The sequence below is a fragment of the Lactuca sativa genome, chromosome 3, assembly GCF_002870075.4.
Source record: "Lactuca sativa cultivar Salinas chromosome 3, Lsat_Salinas_v11, whole genome shotgun sequence".
Lineage (NCBI taxonomy): Eukaryota > Viridiplantae > Streptophyta > Magnoliopsida > Asterales > Asteraceae > Lactuca > Lactuca sativa.
This window is the reverse complement of record NC_056625.2, coordinates 8,732,762-8,758,168: the sequence shown is the minus strand read 5'-3', so window position 1 is coordinate 8,758,168 and position 25,407 is coordinate 8,732,762. Positions and strand designations below refer to the sequence as shown.

The 25,407-nt window shown below is 37.6% G+C and overlaps 1 protein-coding gene across 1 annotated transcript; it reads left to right on the top strand.

The window, feature by feature from the left end:
• Positions 1-1,934: 1,934 nt before the first annotated feature.
• LOC111920887 (ethylene-responsive transcription factor ERF025) lies at positions 1,935-3,296 on the top strand. Its single transcript, XM_023916461.3, has one exon. It carries the CDS (start codon positions 2,472-2,474, stop codon positions 3,012-3,014), a length of 543 nt encoding a protein of 180 aa, XP_023772229.1. The 5' UTR covers positions 1,935-2,471; the 3' UTR covers positions 3,015-3,296.
• The last annotated feature ends 22,111 nt before the right edge of the window (positions 3,297-25,407 follow it).

Sequence of the window (25,407 nt, the reverse complement as noted above, 5' to 3'; positions counted from 1 at the left end):
TGAGAGCAGGAAGACTCTCTTCCCTGCCTGGACTCGGGAGCGAATGATTAAGGAGGCCATAGATACTCCCAGCATCCTATGGCTCGAGCCGGTGATTTCCTTCGACTGCTATAATTCTGTCGATTCGCAGTTCGACATGCCGTTGACTCGAAAGGCGTTTATCTTCCACGCCTTCTCCAATATTTTTGAAGTTCCTCATCCGAATCCTGAGGTTGATAGGGAGCTGATCGATTTCTATCTGAAGGCTGCTCGTCCTCGGTATCTAACATGGAGCGCCCAGAAGATAGTGAATGTTCGGGTATTGAAGCCTTATACCGAAGGAAGATTCATCAATGTTCGGTTCAAGGTGATCCGAGGGTCTGCAAGAACTGAACATCTTATATCCCTGGCAGATCTACCGAACCTAAATCCTCATGATTGGATCGTCTTGCATAACATCCTCTTGACGAATGAAGCTGAATATGATCCGATTATAGACCATCTCAAAAGGATGTTAGTCTGTTACATCATGGAGGTAGCCCTAATGGATCAGGAGGTAGCCACTGTCTTCAAGAAGAAACCGAAGATAGCTCCTGTGGGATCGGCCAGTGATCTCAATCAAATGAAAATGGGCAAGATCGACCCGAGACGCAATTCGGTCATGTTCACTAGAGCAGAAGGACAGAAATGTCTCTTTGCTTTAGCTGACAAACATCTTTACACCACTGCTTGTCTAGAGCATGTGTTGTCGATCATCCAAAGGTGTAAAGAGAATGCAGCGGATGATATTAAATACTTCAACGATATGATCCAATGGTACATCAGGTTTAGACAGACGATACTGGCTCTCATCTCGCGTCTGTTTAATACTGTGAAGAAGAAAGTACCTGCCACCGCTGCTGGCCCAAGTAACAAGTGAAGATCTCGCTCCAATTGACGCAAAGGGGGAGATTGTTGGGTTGAAGATTCGTTCAAGGATTGCGTCATTGGGCTCGGCTATTAGTCCATATGTTTTGTGCTCCGGTTTGGGCCTGTCCAACCGAGAGTCCGTTAGGTTTATTATATAAGTATATGCTTGCATTCATATTAGGTTAACGATCTAGAAGACGATAGCATTACGATAGCATTATAGTTTTCTCTCTTTATCGTTCCTGTAAACCTACTAATCCTCTACAGTTGATGTTCTTAATCGAGCTCTTCTGAGGGTTTATTTTTAATCATTCGACTCGTTTGATTCATTCTTGACTTGTTCTTTATTTTCGTGTTCTTGCTGTTTAATATTTATTCACCTGTTTAAGATCTAATCGATCTTCAAGATTAAGTTTTAGCCTCATCATATACCGAACTGAATCAATGAACTATCTACCGTATCCTCCTCAATGTGAATTATCAAATGATGTATTGGTGGTGTTACCATTTATGTAGCATAAATATATACATATTTAAGTGTATGTATAATGTTACATGGATACCACTTGAGTGTGTCATGTTATATGTTATCCATTAATATTGTATCTACTAAATGAAGCGTCCCAATAAACAATAAGAAACACCAAAATCACAAAGCATCCTAATTTGGAGCTTTAAAAATACGTTCTTGATATCCAAATTTTGTGATATATCTATGGTTAACAATTGTTACAAAGAACACGATGGAAAAAAATCAACTCAAACGGAGTTTGTATACAAAATTTATGAAGAATCAAAGTTGATTTTTGTTATATTTTTCACCGACTTTTGAGCTAAATGCATGAATGACTCCCCGACCTCCAATTTAGAAGTGTGTTACTTTTGTGGATAGCTGTTATTATAAATAACACAATAAAAAAATCTATTCAAAAGGACTCCGTAAGAAATAGTTATGAAAGTTTAAAATTTGGAGAAAAAATTGATTTTTTGCAACCTACTTTTCCTCAGGCCATGTCGATTTTAATAGGCAACGTGTATTTTTCTAAATGGTGGCATGAAAAAAATGTGGTTATTCTTAACAATTCTTTAATTTGCGTGCTATAGAAAAACTTTATGAAAATATGTTATTGTTCCTAAAAAAGATGTGTATAAAAACAGATATTTGTAGTTTTTCTGAAATTTTTTTGTAATGTGAACAATGTTTAAAATAAAACAATAATTATTTAAATAAAATAATAAAACTATAATTGTCTTACTAAGATTAACGATTAATGCAACAAAAACTTACTGGAATACGAAGTATCGTACTCCACGACTTCGGTGCCCACGCGCCAATCCCCTGGCTGTCTCTAACGCGGCACCAATACACCGATAGCAAAAGTATTTCCGTCGTAAATCTTGGTATTCGCGACATTTTTTTCTGTAAACATTTTTATACTTGTATATATATAGAGCCAGAGTGTGTTGGTGTGTAGAATATAGATGACTGACACTCCTCTACTCTGAATCTCGAACGCCGCTTTCAATTTTTGTCTCGAATAACACTCTCTATCTTTCCTCATTTACCACCCAAAACCACTTTCATGAACAACTCATCTCCTTCCGGTAGCTTTTCAAATCGCCGGAGTCCGGTGGCCAGCGTGAAACATCCAAGTTATCGTGGTATACGGAGTCGTAATGGGAAGTGGGTGTCGGAGATCCGAGAACCACGTAAAAGCAAACGTATTTGGCTTGGGACATACCCAACACTGGAGATGGCTGCGGCAGCGTATGATGTGCCTGCTTTATCACTTAAAGGTCGTGATGCAATGATAAATTTCCCAGATTTTTTTGGAACATACGCATTGCCGCTTTTGCCAAAGCCTGCCATGATAAGGAGTGCAGCTGCAGCTGCAGCGGAGCTGATGAAGTCTTCCTTGGATCAGTTTACGTTACAGTTTGGTGGTGACGGAGATACCTACCTTCCTGCCGAGAATAAGTTTATGGATGACGAAATCCTTTTCGATATGCCAAAGTTGCTGGTAGATATGGCGGAAGGAATGCTGATAAGTCCCCCACGGCAGCACAGTACTAACGATTTGTCTCTAGTGGGCTCCTCTGATTGTAATAATTTGTGGAGCTACTAGGCTTCTTTAAGTTTGTTAAAAAATAAAAAATAAAAATTGGAAAACTAAGAGAAAGAGGGGATCAAAGGATCAAGAAAAAAATATGAAATTAAGAAAGGTGCAAGTTGAAGAACAATGACGTGTGAACAAGTAGTATGCATGCATGATCATCAAAAAGCATGAGAACTTAGTTTTTGAAATTTATCAAAATCAAGGATCTAATATCGTGAAACATTATAATCTTTGAGTTGTAAGTAGAGTTGTTTTGAGAAAACTATATATGTGAGAATTTGATCCCCAAGAAATCCGAACAAATTATTTCCAAAACCTCACCACGGGACCTAAAGGCTACTCCTGTCTAGAATAGCTCCAAACCATAAAAACCTAATATATATATATATATATATATATATATATATATATATATATATATATATATATATATATATATATATATATATATATATATATATATATATATATATATATATTCAACACATAACCAAATCACATCATCTAACCACATAACCACTTCATGACCATTAGATCAATTTCAAAGCAAAAGGGTAAGATGGTCAAAAAAAAGTTTTTTTTCATACCTAGTATGATGATAAAAAAAAATATTTATGTTAGTCTATAAACATATATTCATAAATATAAAATTTTCAAAACCACTACATAGTGAAAATGGGAGAAGATGTAAAATGTTCAAAAGCATTACATATGAACACATGTAAAATCCATTGTTATGTGCCTGGTAAAAAATTGCTAAAAACATTAATTTTTCTCTACATTTTCCACTTGAGTTCCCACTGTTTTCAGTGGCTTTTTTTTCTCAAAAATCTTATAGATCGAATCGCATTGTGCATCTTTAGATCTTTGCTTCTGCGAGTTTGTGAAAGTTAAAAACAAGAATCAACGAATTAAACTGGAAAAGTGAAGTCATCTGTTTAGAATCCAAACATTTAAACATTGATTAACATAGGGGCAATAAATTATCAACTTAATGTAAGCAAATTTAATAATAGAACTTAATTGATTCATGAATAGAGAAGATATGTTCATATACGAACATATGGTTATTTATGAACATATATTCATTTATAAACATATGTTCACTTATGAAGATATGGAAAACGTGAAGTAAAATGTTGATGTAGATTCAAATGTAGATGTCATCAATTAAACGTCAATAACTTTTCAACATCCCAAGAATTAAATGCCCTTGATTGAACCCTAATAAAATTCTTATAAAATAATAGATATTAAAATGAATAATAGCTTGAAGCCTTCTAGATTTCCTTTATGTGTTATTTTCATTGCAGCTACTAATTAGAGAATTCCTTTACTCCAAAAGATATCTAACCAAATGTTAGTGCTCTTGAGTATACAAAAAAAATTACTTCCCATTATGAAGTTTAAAGGGTGTTAAACTTAAAATTTATCCATTTGTACTTAAATCAACCTAAGAAACATAAATTATAAGCATATCATTAGTCAAACACCATTAAATGAGAAGTACTCATCAAATTAACTCATAGATATAGTGACAGGCTTTTAAACAGGACTTTCCTATTTGGTTTGTTCCACCAATAAATTATCTTCAAGTTCAGTCACTTGTGTCAATAGTAAACTATATTTTTCTTGTTCTTAACATGTAAGCATTTATAAGAATTAGAAATTTGCCACTAACTTTGTGAATATATATAATGTTGGTTGAAAAACTAACTAACCAGAAGAGCTGCTAATTGTGTTGTAAAGTGTTCTTGAAGAAAGTACCCTTGTTCTTGTAACACCAAGACTTGAAGCTGAGGAACAAACAAATAAAATTAGATTAAGGGAGAAACAAAATGTCGCATATCAAACTGCAATTGAAGCTAATCAAGTAAGTTCTTATTTGTTTTTTTTAATTAGATGAAAACTTCAATTGAAGCTAATCAAGTAAGCTCTTATTTGCCTATTATAAGAAGCATATGTTCATCTAAGAACAAGAACATATGTTCATATATGAATATATGTTCAGAAATGAACATAAGATCAAATTTACCAAACATATGGATAAATCATGAAAACAGAACATATTCACAAATAAACATATGTTCATACTAGGAAAGACATGGCCGATTCACATTAATATGACCATATGTTCAAAACTATTTCATTTTTGAGTTTATGTAACATCCACATATCGGGTATTTTCATTGTCACTTTTTTCTTTATCAAAGTTGCACAATTGGTCCCTTGAAGAAAAAGGCTTGCATTGTGGTCGTACGCAGGGCTTACTTAAGAGTACACGCAGCGTACTCATGCAGCTTAGGATCACAAATGATCAGTTAGTACGTTGGGTGTACGTCTGGTACGTCGGGCGTACTAGCCCAACTTAAGGGTTCCTCCCTATTTAAACAACATGATGTCCCCATTTGATCATCCTTATCAGCCACCATACCCTCCGTAAACACTAAATCCGAGTTTGAGTTGCTTGTGTGAGTTTTGCAAGCTTATTGAGTGTTCTTCGTGCTTTCAGTTAAAGAAGGAGACTAGAGAAGAAGGAGTGGGTGCTAGCAAGCTTGTAGATCCGGAAACCTTTCCTCTTTGTGCTTCATTTTTAGGTATAAAGTTTATACCTTGATAGGCTTTCCATTAGATCTATATGATTGAAGTTTTATAAACTTTTGTCTCCAAGATTGGACCTTTATGAGTTTGGAGCACTCTAGGGGATTTTAGTTGTCTTTTAATTCATTATAGGACTTGTAGAATCATAAAAATGATTGCTTGATCAATTCCTAAGGCTCTTGCATGAGCAAAGTAGCTTAGAGTGTGTTGGAAGTTTAAGTTTGTTGTATTGAGACTTTTCTAGCCATGCAAAGGCTTAAAGTCGACGAATTTATGGAATAAGACATCTCAGAATGGTCAGATATATGGTTGTGTTAGATTTCTTAAGGGATTAAGACATAAAGTTGGTGAATGTGGAAGTAGATGAAGTACATCGTGCGTACTCCTAGCTACGCCCCGCGTAGCTGGTTCCGACCTCGAACCTTTGTTGCTTGAGTTGTACGCCCCGCGTAAGAAGAAGTACGCCAGCGTACTCGCTGGGAAGTTGACTTTTGACCTTTGGTCAAGATTTAGGGTTTTGGACCATAGGAAGGGCAAAATGGTCTTTTTGTCGAAAGGTAAAACTGATATTTTCTGCCAAAGTTAAGGATACTTATGGCATTATCCCTTATTAATTAGGATTAATTATTTCATTGATTAGGCAAAATATAGTTCCAGCAGTTTGGGTGTGACGTTTACTTGTTATCAGTATTAGGTGAGTCTCCGCACTTATTCTTACCTGTGTGGTGTAATACCTGTATATGTGATGACCAACTAGGTCTAGCTGTTACTTTTATTTAATGTTGTTATTATGTTCCTGAGACTGCTGATAGTCTCCAGGGTTGCTGATAACCCATAGGGTGGTGTTGTTAGCCTACTGGGACTGCTAATAGTCGCCAAGGTTGCTGATAACCCATAGATGTTTATTTATGTTGTGATGTATATGGTATCTTGGGGAACTCACTAAAATTCATGATTACAGTTGTTGATTTATATGTGGCAGGTACTTCTGAGGACTGCGGGAAGGCGAAGGCCTGATTGTACACACTCGTTGGGAGATTTACTACTGGGACAGTTTATGAACTCTGATATTTTATGATATTGGTTGTTTTGGATAATTATTAATTTGATAACTTGGCTTGTGAAACCTTAATTTTCGTAAATTAAAAATGAAAAAAATTGGTCTAAAATTTGAGGTATTACAATTTGGTATCAGAGCCTTGGTTTGAGGGATTTGGATGAACCTCCGCGTGATTCCAAACTCAAACTAAGGATCTGGAAAAAAAATTACAACTTAACAAAGAAATGAAAATTTTTACAGGAGATAAACCCAGAGAAGCGGTGTGTAAAATCAGCCAGCGCTCGAGCGGTAGTTTCCTAAAATACCTCAATTTATATTATGATTATTGGCAGAGCACATACCCCCCCGCCCACATACACATACACACACACACACACACATATATATATATATATATATATATATATATATATATACACACACACACACACACATATATATATATATATATATATATATACATATAATGAGCTGATAGAATTGCATGCTAGCTAGTGGTAGGCTAAGGAATCTTGCAGGAATAGTGTGGTAGTGTTGCCTAATTTGTGATGCCTTAGCCTAGGAGTTCATTCTTATGAGATTGAATCTATCGTTACTATTTGCTTAGTGTATGCTACATAATTGTACATAGTTAGGATTTTATAGCCTTAGAATGTTGATCTAGCCTTTCTTCTTGTGCCTTGTTTGGTTGTGGATTGGAGGTAGAATCATTTATTCGAATGTCTATTGAGTCTCGTATTATGTACAATTGGCACACGCTAGGAAAATAGTGAGGACAGTAGAGATCTTCTGAGGCTGAGTTGTGCTCGGAGCAGTCTAGAGTCAGCGTCTAGATGCTTAGTTGTGGTTCTAAGGAACCAGCAGTGCGAGTCCATAGCTGATTTAGGGAGTTATAATCCATGCGACTTGGGGTCTTGAGTTGACCACTTCAGAAAAATATGGGTTGTTGTGGAAGGTAGTGTTGGGACTGTATTACTGGAAGCACTAGATCCGTACGCGGATCGAGGAGTAACCTCAAGGAACTAAAGAGCTTGTAGGAGTGTGTGGGTGTCGGTATATGTGCTTTAGCTTGATTTTTGATAATTTTCTTATGTGTTTCAGTATGGTGGTTACCCAAGGTTCAGGCTCCAGCGACCCCGAGAGGTCGAGTGCCAGCGATGATGAGATCTGCAGGATTGTTGCCACGGAGGTGGCCGCAGAATCAGAGAGGCTATTCCAGAGATTTTTGGGTCTATCAAGACCACAGTGATTGAGACTTTTGATGAGCGTTAGGCTTCTGTTACTGAGGCTGCTGCTATCGCAGCCACTGCAATTGGTGCTTCTACGAGACCATAGGGCTGATTCGTTGTGGTACCGAGATTTCAACAACACGAAACCAACCGAGTTTTATGGGACCCAAGATCCGTTTGCTTCTATGAAGTGGATCTCTAATGTTGAGGGGTGCTTTTATACCTGCTCCTATCCGAAGAAACCAAAGGTTCGTTTCGCGCTGGACCTACTTTACTTGGAAGTGAAGGACTGGTAGAAGTTTGTGACAACTGATTACACTATTGAAGAGCATAATGAAGTGAATTGGGAGAAGTTAATTGAGATGTCCAGGGATGAGTTTGTACCTGTGATTGAGCGGGAAATGTTGGCCCAGTAGTTCCTATCTCTCAAGCAGAAGACAAAGACGATAATTGAGATCACCAAGATGTTTCATGAGAGGGCTTTGTTTTTCCTTGAGCACGTATCTACGGAGAATGCCTGTGTGATTCAGTATTTTAGTATAATAAGGAGAGATATCTGTGAGTTTATGGCGAACACCACATATTGAACATTGGTTGAGCTGCAGACCAATGTTCGGAGGAGAGAGATTGAGTTGGTGACCCAGGCTAGAGAGGAGAGTGAGACCCAGTAGATATATGAGGCTAGTACAGTCGCAATCATCGACTAATCAGCCTAAGCCCGCTGATCAAAGAGTTGGATGCCAAAAGGCCGCACTTACAGAAAGTACGGCAAGGGACATGAGGGACCATGTCGGTCCGGATCAGCTTGCTACCTATGTGGCAAAGAGGGGAATTTGGCTAGGGATTTTGGGTTTGCTTCAACTACAACTAGACGCGTCACATGCAGACGGGGTGTCCTCAGCTTACATCTGGGGTGGTTCAGAATCCGGACCCCGCGACCCTACGTATCATTGATGGCAGATGTAACGCTCGTAGATCAGGGCTAGTCAATTTAGAGACGATAGGCATCAAAAATGAATTTTTGATTAAAGATTATTTAGAATGAATAATCTTAACTAAGTTGTAGTATATGTTACAAGGATTCCGTACATATAAAGAACGCCGAAATCCGAGTTATAACGAAGAAGTTATGACCTGTCAAAGTTTCGCGACAGAACCGACATGACACGGTGCGACGTAAAATGTGAATTTACGTTAGAGTGATATTTAGCCTTAGCAATCTAAATGAAAGTCGTATAATACGTTAAACCATGAGCATGCATAAAAAGAACGCCAAAATCTGACTTCATATGAGGAAGTTATGATTTTTCGAAGTTTTGACTTAGCGGTATGCAGCCCGAATACTCGATTTGAGACCGAGCAGTTTTTAGCCGAAACAATCTAAATGAGAATCGAAGATCTCATTAATTGTAGTAAAACGATAAAAAGATAGGCGAAAACGGACGTCGGATGAAGAAGTTATGATTTTATAACGGAGTTTTCCTGTCCCGGCCTACTAAAAATAAATAATAAAAATAAAGTCAAAATTAGCCGACGGAGTCTAAACGAAAGTTGTAGATCATAGTCTCACCTACGCGTGGACATAAAGAACGTCGAAAACGGAGTTCGTATGAAGAAGATATGAATTTCCGAAGTTTATTAAATAATTTGTATTTAAATTTAATTATAAAAGCCAACATTATCCGAAGAGGAGTCACCAATCTGATCCGAGGTACGCCCCGCGTACTCGCGTACGCCCAGCGTACCCCGGTGCATGCACCGCCTCGCACTCAAGTGACTTCGGATGACGAACGCAATGACGATTTCGGACCAGTACGCCCTGCGTAAGGAAGTACGCCCCACATACTCCGAGGCTCCAGCCTCCTATAAATAGGATGCGAGGGCAGCCGACTCATTTGCTCTTTTTCTCTCTTCTCACTCCCATTTTACCTCGATTTGCGTGCCAAAAGTACCCCGAAGCCCCGGTAATATTCTCGATCCCCAAAGCAAGTCCCGAGATCCCGAAGATCCCGAGAAGTGCGCTTCCCGAGCCGAAGCTCTGCCCGCGAGAAGTTTGATTTTTGTAGAGATCTTTCAGATCTGCTGAGGATTACTACTTCTTCAAGTCGTAGTGCTGTCCGATCATCTTCTGATCAAGTGAGTGTATACTACCTTTCACAAACACGATAATAATACAAGTATGGTTTGAGTGTATTAAGTATATTGCTGTTTATACGTGTTAGTGTGTAGTTACTTTCTTCTAACGCATAAATATTAAGTATTTGCTATGAAATACGTGTTTTGTGTATAATATAAAGTTGTTTATATGTGTGGGTGTATAGTCCCTTTCATAAACACGGGTATAATACAAGTATTGTTTGAATGTATTAAGTATATGTTTGGGTGAGTGTTGGTTACTTTCTTCTGACACATAAATATGAAGTATTTGTTATAAAACACGTGCTATGGTTTTATATATATTGTTGTTTATTTGAGATGAGTGTGGAATGAATGTTTTATATAGTTTTTAAATGGGTTAAACTGTATATGTATTTATACCTACAAATATGTTGGGTAGAACATGGGTAGATGAGATAGTTGGTATGTGATAAAATGATGAGGTATGAAAGATGATTAAGAATGATATTGGCAGATGCACCAATTAGAGAATGTCATAATGCTAGCAGATGCGCTCAAGCATAGTATTGGTAGATGCACCAAAGAGAGAGTGACATAATACTAGTAGATGCACTTAAGTATAGTATTGGTAGATGAACCTAAAAGAGCATGCCATAATGCTAGCAGATGCGCTTAGGAATAATATTGGTAGATGCGCCAAATAGAGAATGTCATAATACTAGCAGATGCGCTTAAGGATAATATTGGCAGATGTGCCTAATAGTGAATGTCGTAATCCTGGCAGAGGCGCTTAAAGGATAACGTTGGCAGATGCGCCTTATGTAGCAATGAAAGTTTGTGCTAATTCCTTAGGTCAATCCTTAGGAATGAATGAATGACGGGTAGTTGAATTCCTAGGGTAAAATCCTAAGAAAGATAATAGGGATGGGTAATTGAGTTGATTGTTTAATGGTTGAATATAATAATTATATTATTGTGGGTTGAAAACCCTATATGCTCACCAGGCTCCCAAGCCTGACCCACTCAGTTTTCTTTGTATCACAGGTATTGATACGAAGATATATTTCACGGAGAGATTAAAGGAGATGTAAAATCTTTAGTGTAAATAATGTAAGTTCTGTTTATGTTTATGTGTCTGTATCGGAACATGACATCCCGAGATTTTGTTATATAATAAAAATACATTTCTTTACAGAAATGCTTTGATAAATCTTTATCATACTTTCGGAACAAATTCCGCAACTGTTCTCTTTAAAAGATTACTCTGATTTTAAAAACCAAGAATAAACAAATCGGTCTTTTCTGGCCGAGAAATTAGGGATGTCACAGTTGGTATCAGAGCATTAGTTTAAGCAAACTAGGAATTTGTAGGAAATTTCTAGACTTAAACTTAGAATGCTAAGTAATGATTGTGAAGTGTGTGTCTAAAATATGTTAGGTAGTACACCTAAATTGACACAAACACTAGTTTATATGCCTAAAATGCTTTTATGTGCTAAATGTTTTGTGTGATAGCTATATTGATGCTATTATTTGTTCGGATCTATGGTCTGTTGCCGACCGGATCTGGAAACCTTATGTGTTTAGGATTCTAAGCGTATGGCTACGATATTAGAACTAGCATGTAAACGTTTCGGAGTGATAATGATGATTTGAATATCTATCATGAATGAGGATCTAATTTCACCTTATTCGGTGTATAGATCAAAAATGGTGAGAACAAGAAGTGGAGTTGGAAATGCTGATGAAAACAGGAATCAACCACCAGTGATTGAGCAAATACCTGTCGTAGTAGCAACACCTGAGCCGATAACAATGGCTGGTGTATAAATGATGATTCAAACAATGTTGGATCGTCAAATGGAGGAGACTAGGAGGTTGCTTCAACAGAATCGTGAAGAACTGTCAATTCGTGTGGAAGAGCCCGAATTAAATGAAGGGCACTCGGAAGGTGGAAACTTCAGTAGGTCTATTGGTCAAGCCAACCCACCGATAGTTAGGCAAAACAACCATAATGGAAGGAATGATGGAATGGGATGCAAGTACAAGGACTTTCTAACTTGCAAACCATCGACCTTCAATGGAAAGGAGGATCCGATTGGAATTATGGATTGGATTTCCGAAATGGAGTTAGCCTTCATGACTTGTGGCTGCAGAGGCAAGTTGCAAACTATCTATGCAGTGCGTCAATTCTGAGGTGGAGTCGTTCGTTGGTGGAACACTCTAGACTTTAAGCCTTAATGAGCCACTGCAATTGACATGGGCAGAGTTCTTGGTGCAGTTCAAGCGCAAGTTCTGCTCGGCTCAAAATCTGTTGGAGTTGATTTTGTGTCTGCACTTATGGTGTTTGACTCGGGTGCGAGTCGATCGTTTGAGTCGTCATCATTTTGTCAGGGTTTAGTATTATGCAGGAGACCTTGAGCAGACCCTTACGAGTCTCGATACCTGATGAGTGTCCAATCTCTGCTACTGTTATCAATTGAGGTTGTGTATTAGAGATCTTCGGCGTTGGTTATCCGATAGATCTTATCCCTATCGCGATGGAAGATGTTTGTGTGATCGTGGGTATGGATTGGTTGAGCCGGTTTAGGGCTCTAATTGACTGTGAGTACTAGTTGGTGACAGTTCAAGACCCTAGTATGGGAGTACTGACTATCTACAACGAGGTTACTAGGTCTGGATCAACCTTCTGTTCTACCTCCAGGGTAAGACAGAGTTTGCAACATGGTTGTATGGGTTATCTGGCATATTTAGTGGATACTCCGGTTGAGGAGAATGGATCCGCCTCTATTTCTGATGCTCTGGTGGTACGTGATTTTCCTGATGTTTTTTCCGAGGAGTTACGAGGTGTGCCTCCTGTGAGGCAAGTGGACTCTTGGATTGATCTGATTTCAAGTGCGGCGCTGATAGCCAATGCACCGTACCATCTTGCACCTCTTGAGATGCATCAGTTATCCTCTAAGCTGCAGGAGTTGTTATAAAAGGGGTTTATTCGGCCGAGCAATTCTCCTTGGGGAGCACTAATCCTTTTTATCAGAAAGAAGGATGGTTCACACCGGATGTGCATTGATTACCGGGAGTTGAACAAGTTGACGGTGAAAAACCGTTATGCATTGTCGAGGATTAATGATCTTTTTTACTAGCTTCAAGAGGACTCTTGGTTTTCCAATATCAATTTGAGTTCTAGCTATCATCAGATTCTAATAGCTTAATACATTCAGCTGTCTCTTCGACTCCAAGAGTTCCACAACTCAGATCTAGACCCAAAATGTGCTTAAGAAGGATCAAGTTTCCAACTTTATCCATTGGGACTACCAAAAAGGTCCAAAACATAAATCATAAATCTTTGATAATGCAAGGCTTAACCAATACATACTTAATCCTTAAAGTCTGAAGTCCATCCTTTCTAGAAGTGATTCTAACACCTAAGCCATCCCAAAGGATGGTGACTTTTAGACATACATGTCCAATGCATGTCTTGAACCCATATTAGGTCAAAATGAGGATTTATGACCTAATCTCTGTGCATGGCACCAAAACTTGATTATAGACCAGATCCAAGACACTACTAGGTCACCTTGACCTGGAGATTCATAACGTTGCAAACTTTATGAGATTTAACCATTCCAACATTCAAGAACAAGAAGCACAAGGGAAAAAAACTCAAGATCTAACAACTTTGAATGATAAAAAGCGGGTCTTGGACACCTAAAAAGGTCCAGAAGAGTGTCAAACTGAAGAATGGGGGCTTGCTTGCTGGATCCCTACTTCCTTCTTCCACCTTCTTCCTTCTTTAGCTTTACAAACACCAAACTAGCTGAAATGGGAGGGAAAAATTATTAGGGTTTCTTTCAGGGCTTGAGGGACTGATGGGGGCTGAGGGTGAACAAACCCTAGCCTCCTCATTCCTGCAACTATGGAGCAAAACCCAGAAGATTAGGGTTTCATTCCATCCAACAACATGTTGTGTTCCAAAGGAACACGTCATGTTGCCGATAATGAAACTCATGTCTTTTCTTATCTAGAAACATCGTGTTGGTGCCTCCAACACACCGTGTCCAATCCTCAAAAGGTGGTTTATACCCAAAATTGCTCCTCAAATTTCCGATTCTTACAACTTGACCAATATGTCATGAAATTGAATTATAGGGATGAATTTAGAAGTAACTAAACATCGGTATGTTACATCTGTAATCATCTTGCTATTTCCTAAATCACAACAACAACAACCAAATGGGGGAACAATTCATTTAACATAAATCAAATGTCTAAGATTCCTGAATCCAAATTCTACTATTCCAAAATCTAGCGTAGAAGAGAGAAGACAAAGACGAAGAGAACTTCAACCGGAGAAGAAAGAACAGGAGCATACGACATACTTGATTTTTGGTAGAGTCGTACAGTGGTGCTGCGAAAAGAGGTGCAGCCATGTAGGCGTCCAACAATTGAAAGAAGTAGGCAGTGACTAGCGAAAGCAAACAAAGATGGTGGCGAAATTGTTGAAGGTTTTGAGGGCGATTGATGCAATGTAGTTTTGACTTCTAGTTTGACTTCTCACTTGGTTTCAGATCGGAGAACTGATCAGGAGAGGCCATAACCCAAAATTGACATCAAAAGTCCATATCTATAAATGTTTATGTTATATGGGCTACTTCAGAAGGCGGGAAGGTCGGGCGGGGGACAGCCCCTCCCGGCCCTATAAATAATCCGTGCATATATATATATATATATATATATATATATATATATATATATATATATATATATATATATATATATATATATATATATATATATATCATGGATCATAATGATGAAAAATAAAAAATTAAAATTGAATCATGGATTAATTTTAATGATGTAATTTTTTTCCAATTTTTTTCTCCCGGACATAGATCGATGCTCGATTTTATGATTTGTATTTTTTTTAAGATTTTTTTAAGGTGTCCTCATGAGTCTCCACATGAACCGAACTCTCTCTCTCTCTCTCTCTCTCTCTCTATATATATATATATATATATATATATATATATATATATATATATATATATATATATATATATATATATGTCGAAGTTTGTTTCGTATGTTTCCTTATGTATTGACTAAGGCATCTGTTTAACGAAGTTTTACTTTTCTGTAAACAAAAATATTAGGACTTCTCTACAAACAAAACGAATATTATTATTATTATTATTATTATTATTATTATTATTATTATTATTAAAACAAAAAAAGCTGAACCAACCATTGAAAACAATAAGCAATTAGTTGGATCTGTATTAAAAAGTGCTAATGTCGACAGTAAGATTCGTCGTTGTAATAAGAAGCATAAAAAATAATTCCTCTTTCTTTAAAACCCCATTATAGTAATTTCAATAAAAATTGAAAATGATGGATTATTTATAATTAAAGTGGAATAGCTAAAAACAAAATGACAAAATGAAGTTTATTAAAGAAACACCATTATGAAGTAAGAATTGTTCAAAAAAGTGAAAAGTTTAGTTCAACTTGAGCAAAAAATGAGAAAACAACGAAAAATTTAATTCAACTTGAAAAAACAATGAGGAAAATGAAAACTTTTATTCAACATGTGTAAAGCAATAAGTATATATACTTTTTTATCGGTGCATTATAGTGTTACATCTATTTAACCAAATAACCAATTGAATAAAGAAAGTTGATTATCTTGATACAAAATACCGAATAGTAACCCATCATACTATCCGGTTAGGGTGAAAGTAAAGAACTAGAATCAAAAGCTTAGAAGAAAAACAAACTCTTTGATTTTATTGAGAAAATACAATTTTGATTGCATTCACCATAACTTGGTATGCATGTCTATATATTGCTTAAACTAAAGCTATTAGACTACGATACTAACACCTAACCTATACAAGGAAAACCAACTTGTTTCCTTGCTGCTTAAGGAAACCTTGTTATCTAATAAAACAACCTTGTTTCTTAAGAGACTAAGGAATTTCTGCATTCACCCACTAATTCCTAAGTCGAATCAGAAAGGTTTATGATCCCGATCAAGAACTGCGATATCCCACCAGCAGCAACCCCTACTGAAAACGTCTCGAAAAAAAATCATTCTTTGATCGTAACTAACAGCCACAAACTACCTATGTTCATCACCGGTCACCCCCGTCGTCCCGAACGATGCTCTCCGTCTCCCCACGATAACGGTCGACCCGAAAACTCTTTAACGTCTCCTTCTTCTGCTATAAAACACTCTCGAAATAGCTCATGCTATTCCAAACCTTCTTGTGCGATCAAACCTTCAGTTTGCTTCTCCTTGTAGAAAAAATAACGCTGCCAAACATCCCGCTTCTGCTGCAATGACAACCCCGCACCCGGAGGCTCCTCCCTTTCGAAAGTCGACTCTCAAAACTGGCACCTCATTAACCTCGCTTTGATACCAATTAAAGACCTAGAATCAAAAGCTTGGAAGAAAAGATAACCAGAATAACTCTTTGATTTTATTAAGAAAATAACTCAAACCTCAAATTACAGTTTTGCTTACATTCACCATAACTTGGTATATATATATATATATATATATATATATATATATATATATATATATATATATATAGTAGCTTACAACTAAAGCTATTGGACTAAGATACTAACACCTACCCTATATAAGGAAAGCCAACGTGTTTCCTTACTACCTAAAGAATCCTTGTTGCCTAAGGAAACCACCTTGCTTCCTTGGAGACTAAGGAATTCCAACAGAAGGGAGTCATTAGCGGATGAAGGAAGTAGGTTGGTGGTACCGCCAACGACACGATTTTCAGGAGCAGGTGGGGCCAGATAAAGGCTTACAGTCGGGTTGTTGAACCCACTAAGTTGTCTCTCTCTTTACTCCCTTTCTCTACTCTCTTTCTTTCTCTCTCTCTCTCTCTCACTCTCTCTATTTGTACTGATATAATTTTATGTGACATCTCCTATTTTTTAGAACCAAAAAAACTTTTCCTTACGCTTTAAAACCATAGTATTTTGTTTGTGGAAAATCTCTGTATAATAAAACACTTTGCGGAAAATGTTTCGTTTTATTCAAAATATCTTTGAGTAAAGTTGTTGTTTAAAATACAAAAACTCTAAGGATGTCATAATCAATACACAACATTGTTACAACGCAAAGATCTAATGCTCCTAAACACTAATGTAGGTTGTCACTTAATCACTTGGCATCCTAATCAAGTTCCAATGCTTTAACCATGTTACCTATGTAGCATTTAAATAAAGTTTTCAATCCCATAATATTATTATGATAATAATTTATAATTATCAAACCTGGAAAACCAACTATTACCAAACAATATAGATATATCCCATAACTTATGTATCTATTAAACATTACACCTGTACATACCCATCCCAATCGATTCTCACAAATCCTAATCAACGATTATCTGGAAGAATCAACTTTCCTAATGAATTACTTAGAGAAATGGTTTGAGTACACAACTAGGGCTCCCTTGAATGGTATAAGTCATAAAGTCAATTAAACCATTAGAGTATTTGATGAATATAATATTTCATTTCATCTACGTCTATGGATAACTAGCCCACATTTGCAATGTAATTCACAAGACTATCTAAAATGTCAAGTGTTGTTATCTAGTTGTGTGAACCATCGTGTGAATGAGCTCCAATATAAGTTATACTTAAAACACGGTAAGCATAACACAACTTACATGTTGTTTGATGGAAAACTAGACATTACGCGAGCAGAACATCAAAATCGAAAGCTCCATGTCTCGGGGTTCTCTGGCGCTCCAAAGTTTCACTACTAACACCTAATAACTACTAGAGTCGGGCCTCAGGGCTTTAGGAAAGCTTTAGAGAGAATTGAAAGATTTTGAGCAATAAATGATCTAAAAAACACTTGTATATATAGCATTTTCTGAAGGACACGTCGCTCTTATGCACTTGTCGCAATCCTAGAGGCTATTGTGGGGAGGAAGGTTGCAGTGTAAATGGCAACACGTATCGTACTCTAGGTGTGGCCACATGTCAAGCTTTGGTTGTCCCAAATTTAATTTTCTTCTAAAATTCAAAGGATTCACATTGAGGCTTTGTTTTTTTATGGTTTCTATATCCACAAACAGCTATCAAGGAGTACTACAACTTTCATTTAAACTTCGTCGGCTAATTTGCAATTTATTTTCCATTTTACTGTCCAAGAAGGCTTGGACTATAAATAATACTGTGAAAATCAGAACTTCTTCATTCGAGCTCAAGGTTCTTTATATGGTCGACTTCATTTAGATTGTTTCGGCTAACAATCAACCAATTTTGATTTCTATTTCAGTGTCACACACTAATATGATGTGTCTCATTCGAAACTTATAAAGATCATACTTTCCTCATACAAAGTCAGATTTTGTCGTTATTTATCTTGACTTGTTCCTACTGATGAGCACGTTGACTTTCATTTACATCACTTAGTCTAAAAAACAACTTATCTTTGGTTCACTTTTTATGATGCATCTTGCAGTATCAGTTTGAACACGAAACATAGATAAATCATGACTCCTCATACAAAGTCATATTTGGGCATTCTTTATATCGACCAAATCATGATAACGACTACTAATACTTTCGTTAAGACTATTTGTCATAAACAGCCTTTTATTTTTAATGTACAAGCCCGATGATCAAGTTGAAGATCCAATCAGAAAAACACTTCGGCTTCAAGAAGTCTGAAAAACATCTCTAGTTATCGAATCATATTACATCCAAAATTATTCAAAAGAATAACCTGGTAAAAATATGAAACATCATATGGTAGAGTCAAAATAATAAATAATATGGATTTGGGAAATATCTAGTGAAGCCAAAATTTTGATCAAGATGACCAAAAATCCGTGCCATGTCGCATCACTAAATAAATCAACGTCTTCAAAAGTCTCGAAAATCCAAGCTCAGACAATCATAAAAACATATATGGATGATAACATAATATTCTCTCCTTATTTTTCATAATCGATGACCGGATATCAAAAATAAATAAATCAATTAGGATGGAGAGTGTCGGATACCAAGAGTTTTGCATGTTCTCCCTAGATGTATGAAGGGTCTCGATAAAACACGAGGATGAGAGTAAAATAAATACTCTCCGGTCATCTATAGGTGGTTGATTCTGTTGTTGAAAACTGTCTTAACAAGTAGCAAAGTAACAAATAAGATCTCTGCGTGAAAAATCTATGCTTTGTTGAAAAATATTGATGTACCCAAACTGCAGTGCCTGAACTCCTAAAGTGGTCTTCAAAAAATAAAGTCCACATGCTCAAGATACATGGTTCGTCAACCAAAGATCAAGAGCGACAAGTCATAAAAAGTCTTCCTGGAGCGAAGATTTCGAAGCAACTTTATTGATCAAACGTGGTTGCGGTGCAAACATCGCGAAGAAAAATATGATGTCCGACTGCGATATGGAGGATAACTGGTCCAAATGCACTGATCCAACAAATGTTGGTCGATGGATCTTGATTAAAGAGCAATCCTCATAGAAAGAATAAAATTCTTCCAATGTAATCAGCAAGAAGTAATCCAATTTGACGATCAATGTGACAACCCAAGTTTATTCCGTTACATTACCCCGTTACCGTTAACGGAATATTCCATTTTATAAAAGTTCTGTTAATTAGAGGTCGCCAAATAAATAAATATTTTATTTATTTATTTATATTTTTATGTCGTTAAAGTCGTAATAAAATAAATAAAACAATTACTTTACTTTTCCATATCAATTTGGGAAAAAAGTTAAATTTTATTACGACCACTAAATCGGGTGCGACCAAAAGCCCCATTTAACGACAGTATCGGGTAGATTCCCACTGAGCTCCAACTCCAACCCATATATAAGGGGGAATGGACTTCATTCCACCCCTTTTCACCCTTTCTCTATACTCTCTCTCATAAAATTCCGATTTCGTCTCAAATCCACAAATTTACGCCTCCAAATTGTAAGTTCTTGTACCCTAACTTGATCAAAACATTATTGGCTGTGACTTTACCCCAAAAATCGAACTTAGAAGCTGTTAAATAGGAGTTTATGGCCTAAGAGCCTCCTAAGGCCGTAAACCCCTAAAAAGAGGCCAAAATGTCCCAAATTTGTCCCTAAAAGCTTGGAAACTAATTGGGGATTTAGCCTAGGAGTGTTTGCACCTTAAAACAAACAATTTTTGGGCATAAAAGAGGGTTTACGGCCCAAGCACATTCTTAGGCCGTAAACACCCTCTAAACTTGTAAAATCAAGTTCCAAATACTCCCAAACCACCCTTAGGCTTAATACATAAATTAGGGGCTTGCTATTTCGGGTTTAGAGCAATTAAACACAAAGAGTAGTGGGGTAAATTGGAGTTTACGGCCCAAGAAAATGCTTAGGCCGTAAACACCTCCAAACCATGTCAAATGGTAGTTTTAATTTCCCCAAATGGCCTTATACTTCATTATAAATCACTAGGATTGAATTAAGGGCCTTAAACTTCCATAAAATCAAGAGGGTAGGAGTTCACGGCCGTGAACTCCCATAGGGGTGGTTCATGGGCCGTAAACTCCCATATGGTCCCTTTAAACACCTTAAATCCACTGATACAATTTAGATTTGGACCTAGAAAAATTCCACGATCGAGATAAAGCCTCTAAACATTCTAGAATCCCCTCACCATGAGCTTACGGCCGTAAACTCATGGGGAGTTTTCTGAGGGCCGTAAAAACTATATGGAGAGTTTACTCTTGGAGAGTAAACTCCATTCCTAAGCCATTCACACCCTTAAATGTTACCCGGGACACCCCAAACACTTAACCAAAGTGTTTTCCGCTCCTTAGAGTGCGTATACTTGTTTAATTAGTATTAAATGTACTAATTGTATGTGAACATATGTTATCATATGTTAAATAGGTCACTAAGTGTGTCCAAGTCTTTACTTGACACCGAGCACCCAACTGGCACCTTCATCGGATCCACTTACACCAGGTGAGTTCATACCCCTGAATGAACCTTTAAAATGTTTTTACATGTTTTATAGGGGGGAATACAAGTTAAACATGCCAGTTATCATATCAATCACATGTGATTGATAACACGCATGCACAAGGATTTACCACACTGTAAACTGTTTTACCGAGTAGGATACTATAAATGGTTTTATAAAATGTTTTCACTTGTTCAAAACTCTTACTTATACTGTTTTATCAAAGTTCATTTTAAACTGGTTTATGAAAGGTTTCCAAATAATTTCTAAAGGTTTTCAAACTTATTTTACCAAAGAATACCAAGTTGTGATTTTCTTAAGTGTAAAGGTTTTTCCAAGGTTTTCATCAAAGTTCTCTTTCATGCCGTATACTCTTACTTGTTAGATACCGCTGCTTCGGTTTTACTTAGTTTAAACTCCTACTTGATAACGTTTCCACTTCGTGATACACTTATATTTGGTAACGCTTATACTTTACGATTCGGTTATTCACACTGTTCGTTTACACTTCACGATTCGGTTATTCCACACTGTTCGGTTATACCTCACAATTCGCTTATACATCACGATTCGGTTATACTTCACGATACGTTTCCACTTGTTAAACACTCAGACGTAGTTAGATGTATGTCTGTGCTTGTATAGATGCATATAAATAATGATTGAAGGACTTAGGAAGGCTTGTCCGCCCTATTTCCTTTTCTTCGTTGAGATGTGGTCTGGTGGGATAGGATGGCCGTCCGAAGGTCGTTTGATTCATTAGTTATATATTATGTATGCAAGCATAGACATATAGGTTTACATTAGTCAGTTCAGTTATGAGTCTCTACCTCTAGTTCAGCACTTATATTGGAAACCCACTACCCACTATTTGGGATGCATCTTTGGGACACGACCTTCTCCGTCGTCTAGTTGGTAACCAGAGTCTCCTGTAGGGAGAGCGGACATTGTGTGTATAGATCTATACGGGATTGACACCCCCGCACCATGACTGCTAGCTACAGTCAACGGCCTACCAAGCCAAGGGGTGACAAATGTCATATTTTATATAGATGCTTGCAGGGCGTCAGGTACTCTAGTGTCGGTTAGTATGGTTACGAGTATCCCAGGTTACCTTATAATTCATGGCCTTAAGGTAACGGTATTTTACACTGTATTTTACACTGTATGCTGGAAACCCACTCTCAGAGTCACACTATTTTTAGACCATGCTAGCTGTATCTTTCATTTGATACTGCTTGGGGTCTGTATTCTCTGTATTTAGACCTTACTAGTTGTATCTTTCATTTGATACTATCTAGGGTCTGTATGCTCTGTTTAGACCTTGCCAGCTGTACCTTTCATTTGGTACCGTCTGGGGTCAGTGTCTCCCTTTTTTAGACTGAGCCAGGCGTGTCGTTCGTCCAATACTTTCCTGGAGTCTATGATTCCTTTTGCCTTAGTCAACAGTCTTCACTGCTGAGGCACATGTTATTTCTCTGATTTCTCTTGCTTTCTTTAATAATCAAATTCTGTATTTTGATGATGATAGCGATTAAGGGAAAACTACTTTTTATCACAGAACTCCGTCCAGTCTTGGTAGAAGACTGCTTTGATTAAAGAAAATATAGGATTTTCTGGAAAGGACTCTAATTTATTGGATACTCTAAAAACTACCACTTTTATTAAAATTATTTGAATAAAATGACACTAAATACTTATGAACTCACAAGCATTTGTAAAAATCTTGATACTCGCTTTTCAAATAACTTGTATTCTCAGGTCAGCATTACACAGGTACATCCCCGGAGCTTCTGACGAAGACAGTTTAGTACCAAGCTGCACCTATTATTATTACCTGTATTACTTTGATGTATTGTAATGTAAAACTATTACTATTAATGCAATGGTTGTTGTACTTTGATTACTATAATGCATGTGTTGTGATACTTGACATGACGTCATCCACCCGAGAACGTTTCCGCCGTTCCGGTTTTGGGGTGTGACAGATTGGTATCAGAGCATTGTTTATAGTGAGCTAAGTATATCAATTCATAAAAGATATACAACCTACAAATACATTGGGATAAAACACTCTGACCAAGAATTATACTTTAAAATATAACCATATTTTACCAAAGTATAAGAACATCCAGAATCTAAACATTCGAACAAAAGTATCACAAGAAGAACAATAATAAAAGTCTTCGGATGTTGAGCATTACCGTCAAACCTGGGCAGTTATGTAATCGTAAGCTGGAATAAATGTAACCCGATCAACTACATTTATTCGAGATGCGATGAACATGTGCTTGGGAGTGATAGTGATGTGCAACAGGTCTGAAACTTACCAACTAGGAATGCTAGAGCCAAATATAAAGTTAAAATACTCTAGGAGTATTTTGGAACACTAAAAGACTCACACTAATCCCAGAATTTTATTCAGAAGATAAGAAACAACCAAGAAATTAAAATACCATAGGGGTATTTTAGGATCCATAATTAACCTTGTGTGAAGAACTAAAAAGATCCTTAATGATATACCTACAGTTACAGAGAGTGTACTCCCAAGGTTATATATAATAAAGATCCCATAGGCTAAGAATGTGTGGTTTCGCTCTACTTCCTTTTTCTCGTTGGGATGTGGATATAGAGTAGTATCACATATTCGAAGGCCTATCGGATCTAAGCTATATATGATTTGTATACCCTGTGTAATCGTAGCAGGACTCGATATGGATCATCCAGTGAAATGTTAATAATCTTTTAGGATTCTTTAGACATTTCCATTCTCGCACCAACCCTGTAGACAACCCTATCCACTTCAGTGCTTGATAGAAGAGTTGATGCAGACCCAGAAGAGGTTCATTGAGAAGATTTCCTGTTCGGAAATAAATGAATTGGGTTGAGACTATTGAATTCACCAAGTGCCTATATCTTTTTAGGGACATCGGTGAGAAATACGCCTAAACTTCCGAAATTTCCAGTCATCCATCATGAAGTGATGACACCCGGAGTCGGATTCAGAAGTGAGGCGGAGTAGAAATTCATCATGTCTTCACAAGAGAAGAACCCTAGGTAACTACCCGAAGGAAACCAACGCCGATTTCAGTCAAAGCTACGAGGTAGACAGAGGGAGCCAGTACATGGAACCCGAGAAGTGTCTTTTCCTCGTGTTCGTCACGCTAATACACCCATAAAATAATACAATTTAGTGAGTTAGTGGTTACACTACTCACGCTATGTGTTAGGTAAATCGTCGTTTCCCGTTGCCAGTAAAACAATTAGAGTGGATCCCCGCACCTCAGTCAGGACAGATATGTCCAGGGCTAGCCATCGTCTCTCATTATCTTGTGTTCCTTTCCGTGTAGGAAAAACCATGCCTCCGAAGAAGCATAACCAGTCCGCAAGCAAGAAACCTACTCTCCTGTTTGATGAAGCTACTTTCCGGGCTGCGGTCTCGGCAGCCGTTGCAGCTGCCATGGCTCAGGTGAATGCTAACAACGCCAATGTTAGCGAGAGCCCTATCGGGAATTCCAACCCCAGCATTGCACCGCAGCAACCCACACATGCATGCCCGGCCATTCAAGAACCTCAACCAACCCCACTAAAGAGAAAGTTCAAAAATGAGGAAGGAAGTACCTTGGCTCAAGGACCTTCCGAAGGGCAACGAGCTGAGGCAGTCAATACCCCTACCAACCCTTCCATCCCAACACCTACAAGACCAAACCTAGGAAGCCAACCAATGACGACAGTCACGAGCAGGCAAAGTGGTAAAACAGAGAGGAGGAAAAGGAATCGTCACGCTCGAAAGGAGCGCCAACGACTCCACAAATTTGCTGCGCAACAGCAGCAAGTGGAAACTCCCACCCCTCCAGCGCCAGCACGACTCCTTTCACAAGTCCCCGTCATCGGGTCCAACCCTACACACAATAGTGGTGTCAAAGTCGGACTCTTTAAAGGGAAATTTTCGAAGTGGAGGAAAGAGGAGGGCACTCGTGTCCACGTAACTCTGACTAAGCACCTCACTCCTACCATAAATACCAATACGAACCAGCCATGTCATCAGTGCGGTGAGACGGGACACCTCAAAAGGGATTGTCCAATAATAAAGAACTCTGGCGCAGACGAGAGGATACTAAGGATCACTGCTGCAGGAGAAACGACAGGGGCACAGGAAAAGTCTAACTCTAATGCTTAGGGAGAAGCATCAAGGAACCCAGTGGATTTTTGGTACGTCTTTCGATCTCAGATAACTAAACCGAAAACATTAAAAGACTAATTCAAAATGTAAATACCTCCCCATTAAGGCGAAAGTCGCAGCACTGTTATAAAATTTAAAATTCATCAGGTAAAACTATAATGGCTAAACATATACGTTACGACCATGTATAGTTAAGATGGATAGACCTAGAGTGAGT

Bases quoted from the DNA above. Each gene is read 5' to 3' on its own strand.
- LOC111920887 (XM_023916461.3), top strand. From the start codon at position 2,472: ATGAACAACTCATCTCCTTCCGGTAGCTTTTCAAATCGCCGGAGTCCG.